Source organism: Procambarus clarkii, chromosome 8 (genome assembly GCF_040958095.1).
Source record: "Procambarus clarkii isolate CNS0578487 chromosome 8, FALCON_Pclarkii_2.0, whole genome shotgun sequence".
NCBI classification, from domain to species: Eukaryota; Metazoa; Arthropoda; class Malacostraca; order Decapoda; family Cambaridae; genus Procambarus; species Procambarus clarkii.
In genome coordinates, this window is record NC_091157.1 from 6,642,810 (window position 1) to 6,655,017 (window position 12,208).

General features: G+C 51.8%; 1 protein-coding gene across 1 annotated transcript; it reads right to left on the reverse strand.

Moving 5' to 3' along the window:
* Positions 1 to 10,782: 10,782 nt before the first annotated feature.
* LOC138359494 (coiled-coil domain-containing protein 15-like) lies at positions 10,783 to 11,913 on the reverse strand. Its single transcript, XM_069318801.1, has one exon. The coding sequence runs from the start codon at positions 11,911 to 11,913 to the stop codon at positions 10,783 to 10,785; it is 1,131 nt and encodes a 376-aa protein (XP_069174902.1).
* Between the last annotated feature and the right edge of the window lie 295 nt (positions 11,914 to 12,208).

Consider the following 12,208-nt stretch of genomic DNA (forward strand, 5'->3'; position numbering starts at 1 on the left):
GTTATCTGAGCCTGCTCTTCCAGCTTGTGCATCAGGTATTTTTTTTGTTTACAATCTACCTGTCCCTTAATCTCCTTCTGAATCTTGGCAGGCTTGTCGTAGACGTTGATAAGGTTACACTTGAAATTAGGGAGAGCCCTGGCTTGTATGGTGTGCGGAATCCAACTATCTGTTTACATCTGCGTTAGAATACAGAAGGTTCTAGGTGAAATATACTGAGTGCCTTTAATTTACTTTGTACACTAACAGGATCAAACTCTCTGACAAAGTTTTCTCATTGTAATGTACCTTCATGTGCCTCAATTACATTGTGTGGTTGTGTACTCAGTAAACAACTGTACCATGTGTAGGCGAACACATATCTTGCCCTGTCTATGAAAGACTGACGGAATTGTAAATATTGTACGTAAGCTGATCAGCATCGTAAAACCACTTCGATCACCTTCTGCGCTTAAGTGCTCAGTAACTCACTACACTCTATGATGTCTCACAGATCTCTAACCCTGTCCATGGAGGACATAAGGAAATGTATATGTCTTGGTTACAATTGTAAAAATGTATGGCCACGTCTGTGACAGAAAACAAAAGTTATATCTCCACCAGTTTACATTCCTTGTGCCACTTAAGACTTTATAACAAGATAAATAAGGAAATGAGAGCTATTCTAACACTCTCTGGAACTACTTGATGAGAAGGTGGTGATGCGCCCACCAGACGGGACAACACTTAGTACTGCTGACCAGTAACTTGGCCGTGCATATATATATATATATATATATATATATATATATATATATATATATATATATATATATATATATATATATATATATATATATATATATATATATATATATATAACAACACACACACACACACACGCACATTGAAATTCGTCGTGATAATGGCCTAAAGAGGCCCTGGAAATTATCAGCACAGCTGACACTTAAAAATTATTTCTAATGTCTCTGTGGCTCATTTGGTTACTCAGTTTCCACCTGTGTCCTCTCGTTCGTATTCCATCCGTGCTAAATAGTATATCTATATCTACCCCTGTCAATTCCTCTGAGAATTTTGTAGATGGTGATCATCTGTCTCCCCTTAATTCTTCTGTCTTTCAGGGACGTGAGGTTTAAATCCCGTAGCTTTTCCTCGTAACTTATACTTCTCAGTTCCGGGACCAGTCTTGTGGCATGCCTCTGAATCTTCTTTAACTTTGTCGTGTCTTTAACTAGGTATGGACTCCAGGGTGGAGCTGCATACTCCAGAATTGGACTGACATATGTGATATACAATTCACTTCTGGAGAATGGTCCAGGACGGACCGAAACGTCGTCGTCCGTTCACTTTCTAGTGTGCGGTTTGGTCAACATCTTATCATTCTTTTTGTATCTGTTTTCCCCCTTTCTCAGTTTGATCTCCCGTTCCTTCACTGCTGTTCTTACACGCACACACTGCATATGTCCATGCGCGCGCGCGTGTGTGCGTGCGTGTACAAGTTAAGTGTCTATGGCTAGTGGACCGAGCACCCACTATGGCCAGGGGCTCCAACAGACAATATGGCCAGAGGGTACTCCAACAGCCACTATGGCCAGAGGGTACTCCAACAGCCACTATGGCCAGAGGGTACTCCAACACCCACTATGGCCAGAGGGTACTCCAAAAGCCACTGTGGCCAGAGGGTACTCCAACAACCACTGTGGCCAGAGGGTACTCCAACAGCTACTATGGCCAGAGGGTACTCCAACAGCCACTATGGCCAGAGGGTACTACAACAGCCACTATGGCCAGAGGGTACTCCAACAGCCACTATGGCCAGAGGGTACTCCAACAGCCACTGTGGCCAGAGGGTACTCCAACCGCCACTGTGGCCAGAGGGTACTCCAACAGCCACTATGGCCAGAGGGTACTCCAACAGCCACTATGGCCAGAGGGTACTCCAACACCCACTATGGCCAGAGGGTACTCCAACAGCCACTGTGGCCAGAGGGTACTCCAACAGCCACTGTGGCCAGAGGGTACTCCAACAGCCACTGTGGCCAGAGGGTACTCCAACATCCACTGTGGCCAGAGGGTACTCCAACAACCACTATGGCCAGAGGGTACTCCAACAGCCACTATGGCCAGGGGCTCCAACAGCCACTGTGTCCAGAGGGTACTCCAACAGCCACTATGGCCAGAGGGTACTCCAACAGCCACTATGGCCAGAGGGTACTCCAACAACCACTATGGCCAGAGGGTACTCCAACAACCACTATGGCCAGAGGGTACTCCAACAACCACTATGGCCAGAGGGTACTCCAACAACCACTATGGCCAGAGGGTACTCCAACAACCACTATGGCCAGAGGGTACTCCAACAACCACTATGGCCAGAGGGTACTCCAACAACCACTATGGCCAGAGGGTACTCCAACAACCACTATGGCCAGAGGGTACTCCAACAGCCACTATGGCCAGAGGGTACTCCAACAGCCACTATGGCCAGGGGCCCCAACAGCCACTGTGGCCAGAGGGTACTCCAACAGCCACTGTGGCCAGAGGGTACTCCAACAGCCACTATGGCCAAGGGGTACTCCAACAGCCACTATGGCCAGGGGGTACTCCAACAGCCACTGTGGCCAGAGGGTACTCCAACAGCCACTGTGGCCAGAGGGTACTCCAACAGCCACTGTGGCCAGAGGGTACTCCAACAGCCACTATGGCCAGAGGGTACTCCAACAGCCACTGTGGCCAGAGGGTACTCCAACAGCCACTATGGCCAGAGGGTACTCCAACAACCACTATGGCCAGAGGGTACTCCAACAGCCACTGTGGCCAGAGGGTACTCCAACAGCCACTATGGCCAGAGGGTACTCCAACAGCCACTGTGGCCAGAGGGTACTCCAACAGCCACTGTGGCCAGAGGGTACTCCAACAGCCACTATGGCCAGGGGGTACTCCAACAGCCACTATGGCCAGGGGGTACTCCAACAGCCACTGTGGCCAGGGGGTACTCCAACAGCCACTGTGGCCAGGGGGTACTCCAACAGACAATATGGCCAGAGGGTACTCCAACAGACAATATGGCCAGAGGGTACTCCAACAGCCACTGTGGCCAGAGGGTACTCCAACAGACAATATGGCCAGAGGGTACTCCAACAGCCACTGTGGCCAGGGGGTACTCCAACAGCCACTGTGGCCAGAGGGTACTCCAACAGCCACTGTGGCCAGGAGGTACTCCAACAGCCTCTGTGGCCAGAGGGTACTCCAACAGCCACTATGGCCAGAGGGTACTCCAACATCCACTGTGGCCAGGGGGTACTCCAACAGACAATATGGCCAGAGGGTACTCCAACAGCCACTGTGGCCAGAGGGTACTCCAACAGCCACTGTGGCCAGGGGGTACTCCAACAGACAATATGGCCAGAGGGTACTCCAACAGACAATATGGCCAGAGGGTACTCCAACAGCCACTGTGGCCAGAGGGTACTCCAACAGACAATATGGCCAGAGGGTACTCCAACAGCCACTGTGGCCAGAGGGTACTCCAACAGATAATATGGCCAGAGGGTACTCCAACAGCCACTATGGCCAGGGGGTACTCCAACAGACAATATGGCCAGAGGGTACTCCAACAGCCACTGTGGCCAGAGGGTACTCCAACAGCCACTGTGGCCAGGGGGTACTCCAACAGACAATATGGCCAGAGGGTACTCCAACAGACAATATGGCCAGAGGGTACTCCAACAGCCACTGTGGCCAGAGGGTACTCCAACAGACAATATGGCCAGAGGGTACTCCAACAGCCACTGTGGCCAGGGGGTACTCCAACAGCCACTGTGGCCAGAGGGTACTCCAACAGCCACTGTGGCCAGGAGGTACTCCAACAGCCTCTGTGGCCAGAGGGTACTCCAACAGCCACTATGGCCAGAGGGTACTCCAACATCCACTGTGGCCAGAGGGTACTCCAACAGCCACTATGGCCAGGGGGTACTCCAACATCCACTGTGGCCAGAGGGTACTCCAACAGCCACTATGGCCAGGGGGTACTCCAACAGCCACTATGGCCAGAGGGTACTCCAACAGCCACTGTGGCCAGAGGGTACTCCAACAGACAATATGGCCAGGGGGTACTCCAATAGACAATATGGCCAGAGGGTACTCCAACAGCCACTATGGCCAGAGGGTACTCCAACAGCCACTATGGCCAGAGGGTACTCCAGCAGCCACTGTGGCCAGAGGGTACTCCAACAGACAATATGGCCAGGGGGTACTCCAATAGACAATATGGCCAGAGGGTACTCCAACAGCCACTGTGGCCAGAGGGTACTCCAACAGACAATATGGCCAGGGGGTACTCCAATAGACAATATGGCCAGAGGGTACTCCAACATCCACTGTGGCCAGAGGGTATTCCAACAGCCACTATGGCCAGGGGGTCCTCCAACAGCCACTATGCCAGAGGGTACTCCAACAGACAATATGGCCAGAGGGTACTCCAACAGACAATATGGCCAGGGGGTACTCCAACAGACAATATGGCCAGAGGGTACTCCAACAGCCACTATGGCCAGAGGGTACTCCAACAGACAATATGGCCAGAGGGTACTCCAACAGCCACTATGGCCAGAGGGTACTCCAACAGACAATATGGCCAGAGGGTACTCCAACAGCCACTGTGGCCAGAGGGTACTCCAACAGACAATATGGCCAGGGGGTACTCCAACAGCCACTATGGCCAGGAGGTACTCCAACAGACAATATGGCCAGTGGGTACTCCAACAGCCACTGTGGCCAGGGGGTACTCCAACAGCCACTGTGGCCAGGGGGTCCTCCAGCAGACACAACTAGGCCACTACCTAAAACTGTGCAGACTGCAGGCTGGGTACACTCTACACCGCAGAGAGTCCTTGAAAACATCAGGATTACATCGTGTTCGAAGAAGCTGGCTCCGGTTAATGGTCGTACACAATGCCGTAAAAATTAATAATGTAAAGCGGATGGCTGGGTTATCAATGAAGACCAATTAGCATTCAAAGAAGCGCGTCTGACAGTTACTTGGGGTAGTACAGAGTGGACACGAGTGCCTGGTACGGCATGAGTCTCGAACAGCGAAGAATATGCTGGAGCCACAGGGAAGGAGCCTGAAACGGAAGGGAAGGAGCCTGAAACGGAAGGGAAGGAGTCTGAAACGGAAGGGAAGGAGCCTGAAACGGAAGGGAAGGAGCCTGAAACGGAAGGGAAGGAGTCTGAAACGGAAGGGAAGGAGCCTGAAACGGAAGGGAAGGAGCCTGGGATGGAAGGGAGGTACCTGGAATGGCAGGAAGGAACCTCGAACGCCTTACACATCTGTGTCTAAATGATCTAAGTATTGTGATAAATTACGGGAATGTGGTGGGACCGAACTCGTGTCTCTGGACTCCCCAGATACACGCATTTCCCACTGTACCATGATGGGCACGCGCTGGTACCCCAAAATACCCTAACATACTCAGGGTTTGTTTGCAGTGAATTACCTTCTTCACACCACAGTCCCAGGTAGACCCCAGGGGGCACGGTGCCCCTGACCTCGTCCAGTTCAAGAGTTCGACTCCCATGTAAGACTTTTAGGTCTTCCTTATCGGGTTGGATCAGCGGCGTCACCCACACTGAGGTCTTGGTCTTATATGTTGTTATCTCTACCAGTCAGCTCCTTAATGTGGGAGGAGGGGGGAGGGGCGTCTTCCCTGCTACACCAGGTGAAGGTGACGCCCTGTGCTACACCAGGTGAAGGTGACGCCCTGTGCTACACCAGGTGAAGGTGACGCCCCGTGCTACACCAGGTGAAGGTGACGCCCCGTGCTACACCAGGTGTAGGTGACGCCCTGTGCTACACCAGGTGTAGGTGACGCCCCACACCACACCAGGTGAAGGTGACACCCCGTGCTACACCAGGTGTAGGTGACGCACCGTGCTACACCAGGTGTAGGTGACGCCCCACACCACACCAGGTGAAGGTGACGCCCCGTGCTACACCAGGTGAAGGTGACGCCCCGTGCTTCACCAGGTGAAGGTGACGCCCCGTGCTTCACCAGGTGAAGGTGACGCCCCGTGCTTCACTAGGAGAAGGTGACGCCCCGTGCTTCACTAGGTGAAGGTGACGCCCCGTGCTTCACTAGGTGAAGGTGACGCCCCGTGCTACACCAGGTGAAGGTGACGCCCCGTGCTACACCAGGTGAAGGTGACGCCCCGTGCTACACCAGGTGAAGGTGACGCCCCGTGCTACACCAGGTGAAGGTGACGCCCCGTGCTACACCAGGTGAAGGTGACGCCCCACACCACACCAGGTGAAGGTGACGCCCCGTGCTACACCAGGTGAAGGTGACGCCCCGTGCTACACCAGGTGAAGGTGACGCCCCACACCACACCAGGTGAAGGTGACGCCCCGTGCTACACCAGGTGAAGGTGACGCCCCACACCACACCAGGTGATGGTGACGCCCCACACTACACCAGGTGAAGGTGACGCCCCACACCAGGTGAAGGTGACGCCCCACACCACACCAGGTGATGGTGACGCCCCACACCAGGTGAAGGTGACGCCCCGTGCTACAGCAGGTGAAGGTGACGCCCCACACCCCACCAGGTGAAGGTGACGCCCCACACCACACCAGGTGAAGACTGGTGCCTCGACCCACGGCCATGTCTCCTACAACGTTAAAAGATAACTTTTTTGCAAGTGTAACCGAGCCGGTTAGTTTAATGGTCATCCCCACCTGGACCGGCCGACGCACTCAACACACACACTCGCATGCCGGTGCATCTCCGGCCACCTCTCACCCAGCTACACTGATCCACTGGCTCCGCCGTTCTTGGTATCGACAAAAAAACAAACTGGGACACGACTTTTGACCCATAAGCAAGTGTTAGTGACGTGGCTCACCGCTGCAGACAAGGCCATACGCCGGGCTCCAGCGGGGGTGTATATATGTGTGCCAACACCTTCACTAGGGTGTTGGGTACCTGTGTTGTGAGGCCTTCACTAGGGTGAAGTAGTGCCTGTGGAGCATCAACACCTGGGGTGTGGTGGTGCTGGGTGCCTCCACCACCAGGCCTCTCCTGACAGTAAAGAGGCACCTCTCTCCTGGCACTCTGAAAACAATTTAAAGCACATGTTCCATCGAGACTATCAAAGGTTAGGGAGCAGCACATGCTCCCTCACAGGGGCCCCAGCGGTGACGAGGATCCTTCACAGGGGCTCCACCGGTGACGAGGACCCATCACAGGGCTCCACCGGTGACGAGGACCCTTCACAGGGGCTCCACCGGTGACGAGGACCCCCTCACAGGGCTCCACCGGTGACGAGGACCCTTCACAGGGGCTCCACCGGTGACGAGGACCCTTCACAGGGGCTCCACCGGTGACGAGGACCCTTCACAGGGGCTCCACCGGTGACGAGGACCCTTCACAGGGCTCCACCGGTGACGAGGACCCTTCACAGGGGCTCCACCGGTGACGAGGACCCTTCACAGGGGCTCCACCGGTGACGAGGACCCTTCACAGGGCTCCAGCGGTGACGAGGACCCCTCACAGGGCTCCACCGGTGACGAGGACCCTTCACAGGGGCTCCACCGGTGACGAGGACCCCTCACAGGGCTCCACCGGTGACGAGGACCCCTCACAGGGCTCCACCGGTGACGAGGACCCTTCACAGGGGCTCCACCGGTGACGAGGATCCTTCACAGGGGCTCCAGCGGTGACGAGGACCCCCCCCTCACAGGGTTCCACCGGTGACGAGGACCCACTCACAGGGCTCCACCGGTGACGAGGAGCCCTCACAGGGCTCCAGCGGTGACGAGGACCCTTCACAGGGCTCCAGCGGTGACGAGGACCCTTCACAGGGGCTCCACCGGTGACGAGGACCCCTCACAGGGGCTCCACCAGTGATGAGGACCCCTCACAGGGGCTCCACCGGTGACGAGGATCCTTCACAGGGCTCCACCGGTGTCGAGGACTCCTCACAGAGCTCCACCGGTGACGAGGACCCTTCACAGGGGCTCCACCGGTGACAAGGACCCCGTCCACAGGGGCTCCACCGGTGACGAGGACCCCTCACAGGGGCTCCACCGGTGACGAGGATCCTTCACAAGGGCTCCACCGGTGGCGAGGACCCCTCACAGGGGCTCCACCGGTGACGAGGACCCTTCGCAGGGGCTCCACCGGTGACAAGGACCCAGTCCACAGGGGCTCCACCGGTGACGAGGACCCTTCACAGGGGCTCCACCGGTGACGAGGACCCCTCACAGGGGCTCCACCGGTGACGAGGACCCCTCACAGGGCTCCACCGGTGACGAGGACCCCCTCACAGGGCTCCACCGGTGACGAGGATCCCTCACAGGGCTTCAGCGGTGACGAGGACCCTTCACAGGGCTCCAGCGGTGACGAGGACCCATCACAGGGGCTCCACCGGTGACGAGGACCCCTCACAGGGGCTCCACCGGTGACGAGAACCCTTCACAGGGGCTCCACCGATGACAAGGACCCCGTCCACAGGGGCTCCACCGGTGACGAGGACCCTTCACAGGGGCTCCACCGGTGACGAGGACCCCCTCACAGGGCTCCACCGGTGACGAGGACCCCCTCACAGGGCTCCACCGGTGACGAAAATGACCCATCAATTCGATCTGATCATGGTCCAGGATGGACCGAAACGTCGACACTCCTTTATTTTCAGATGTGAGAGTTGGGTGTCGAGTTTTCAGGCCCGTTAGTGTCACTCACTGTCTGCAGGTTTGGTTAATATGGTTAATTAACACGTGACAGAATCACATGACAGGTTCAGGAACTGACCTCCAATGTTGTATTGGCAAAGTTATTTGCATTTGTGATGTATTCTGGTTACAGGTAATCCTGCCTCAAACTTGTGATAAAAGTTACAGAGGTAGTGAACTAATGACATTACTGTAGCCAACGTTGGTGGGTATGTGGTGGTGAAGGTAAGCCAGTAAGAGACTAGCATCTTACAGTGCATGCTTACAGTGTGTTCACTATCCACAACACTGCGGTAAGCTATATGACATTATACTACAGAGTTCTGTACACACCTTACATCCGCTGGGCATCAGGGCCCAGATTCACGAAGCAGTTACGCAAGCACTTACGAACCTGTCCATCTTTTCTCCATCTTTGGCGGCTTTGTTTACAATTATTTAACAGTTAATGAGCTGCAAAGCACCAGGAGGCTGTTTATAATAATAACTAGAATTGATTGGGAAGTTTTCATGCTTGTAAACTGCTTAATAAATGTAACCAAAGCCGTCAAAGATTGAGAAAAGATGTACACGTTCGTAAGTACTTGCGTAACTGCTTCGTGAATCTGGCCCCAGGACTTTTTGTACGTCTGAGTTCACAAAATCGAAGCCATATATGTGGCTAGGATTTTGTGTACCATGTTATCCCCTATAAAACATATTGACATATTTTGAGCAATGGTGATAGATCTACCTGAAAGCCTAGTAGTAGTTAGGACTATAAGTCTACTGACTATTGGATGACACACAGGTATGTGGCTCTGCCTGCATAATAGTAGTAGTATGACGGCTGTAATTGCTCATGTAATTGTTTTATTCGATATTGTTTGAGTTCTTGGTATATTAGTTAATTCAGGCTGCTCAAATGTAATACAGAGTGGTTAATATTCTCTCTTTAAGAGCACATGCTTTGGCTAACACCTCACTACCATTGATGATTTGAGAGAGAGAGAGAGAGAGAGAGAGAGAGAGAGAGAGAGAGAGAGAGAGAGAGAGTGAGAGAAGGACCGTGGCTCAATATATCCCTTAAAGTAACGGTCGTGTTGCAAAAGGATGCAAAATACGAACCAACATGAAATTTGGTCACTATACATTATACCCCTCTCGGTCTTCTACACTGTACCCAGTCGTCCATACTACACTCAGTATTATATACTTCCAGGATAGTGAGAAGACGAAAGCCTCCGTCCCTCGCCCAGGATAGTGTAGTGCACCAGGATGTGTGTATGGAAGGCGCCACACACACTACACAGGCTCCAGAGTCCCACTGGAGAGAACGACGCAGAAACCCACATGGGAGTATGAAGTGAACAGGCAGCGAGATACCTTAAAAATATGGAACAAGTGAGGCAGAGTAATCAAGCTACTTTGACAGCTTCTTTGTCAATGAGGCAAAGAATTGAGGGGAATTTTATGGAGCAGAACCAAGAATGAATGGAGCCGACCGAGAGTCTTAAATCACCATCCCACACTACGACAAAGAACTTGGCAACGGGCGAGCAGCTTGGGAAGAGAGAGAGTGCGCCCACGGGAAGAAAAATACACCCAGTTCTTGAGACTTACCTTTCACAATTCACATGTTAATTCCAAACGCCAAAACTGAAAGGTTTCTTATCGACATTAATTTATCGATAATTCAGAGGAGCTGAAAGTCGGTGGTACAGGCAGCCTACAAGTCATGGTGATTTCTAAACGTCTCACAATTGTAAAATTTACTCAAGAATGGTGTACCCGCAGTCCTGGAAAAGACAGACTACCACAAAGGCGCAGAAGAAAGATTCTCTGTCAAGATGCCATTAAGTTCAGTGATACAAATAGGCTCGACAGGTCAAAGATAATAATAATAATATTATCATTATTATATATAACAAATAAATAGGATCAGATTACAGTGAATACTTAGCATGTACAGTATTTAAATATATTAGAAAGCCAAGACTTAAGCACAAAATAAGATTAAACCAGAGATACAATAAAGTTACAAAGCCTTCAGGCTCTAGGAGAAAAACGAATCATTGCCAATAGTTATCTAATATTTGCCAATACGGCAATAGTTCTCTAACACGAGGCAATAGTTCTCTAAGACGTGGCAATAGTTCACTAACACGTGGCAATAGTTCTCTAACACGTGGCAATAGTTCTCTAACACGTGGCAATAGTTCTCTAACACGTGGCAATAGTTCTCTAACACGAGGCAATAGTTCTCTAAGACGTGGCAATAGTTCACTAACACGTGGCAATAGTTCTCTAACACGTGGCAATAGATCTCTAACACGTGGCAATAGTTCTCTAACACGTGGCAATAGTTCTCTAACACGTGGCAATAGTTCTCTAACACGAGGCAATAGTTCTCTAAGACGTGGCAATAGTTCACTAACACGTGGCAATAGTTCTCTAACACGTGGCAATAGTTCTCTAACACGTGGCAATAGTTCTCTAAGACGTGGCAATAGTTCACTAACACGTGGCAATAGTTCTCTAACACGTGGCAATAGTTCTCTAACACGTGGCAATAGTTCTCTAACACGTGGCAATAGTTCTCTAACACGAGGCAATAGTTCTCTAAGACGTGGCAATAGTTCACTAACACGTGGCAATAGTTCTCTAACACGTGGCAATAGTTCTCTAACACGTGGCAATAGTTCTCTAACACGTGGCAATAGTTCTCTAACACGTGGCAATAGTTCTCTAACACGAGGCAATAGTTCTCTAAGACGTGGCAATAGTTCACTAACACGTGGCAATAGTTCTCTAACACGTGGCAATAGTTCTCTAACACGTGGCAATAGTTCTCTAACACGTGGCAATAGTTCTCTAACACGTGGCAATAGTTCTCTAACACGTGGCAATAGTTCTCTAACACGTGGCAATAGTTCTCTAACACGTGGCAATAGTTCTCTAACACGAGGCAATAGTTCTCTAAGACGTGGCAATAGTTCACTAACACGTGGCAATAGTTCTCTAACACGTGGCAATAGTTCTCTAACACGTGGCAATAGTTCTCTAACACGTGGCAATAGTTCTCTAACACGTGGCAATAGTTCTCTAACACGTGGCAATAGTTCTCTAACACGTGGCAATAGTTCTCTAACACGTGGCAATAGTTCTCTAACACGTGGCAATAGTTCTCTAACACCAAACATCTTCAGAAGGTTCCCAACAAGAAGATATAATTAAAGTATAACACACGAGAGTTCGATGTGTGTGTGTGTGCTGACACACGTGTCTTGTATGTGGTGTGTGGACACGACTGCCTCGTCTCAGATGTGTACTGGGTCCCAGGTGTGTGTGTGTGTAGACACAAGTGGCTGGTCCCAGGTATGTGTGTGTATGTGTATGTGTATGTGTATGTGTGTATGTGTGTGTGTGTGTGTGTGTGTGTGTGTGTGTGTGTGTGTGTGTGTGTGTACTCACCTAATTGTGCTTGCGGGGGTTGAG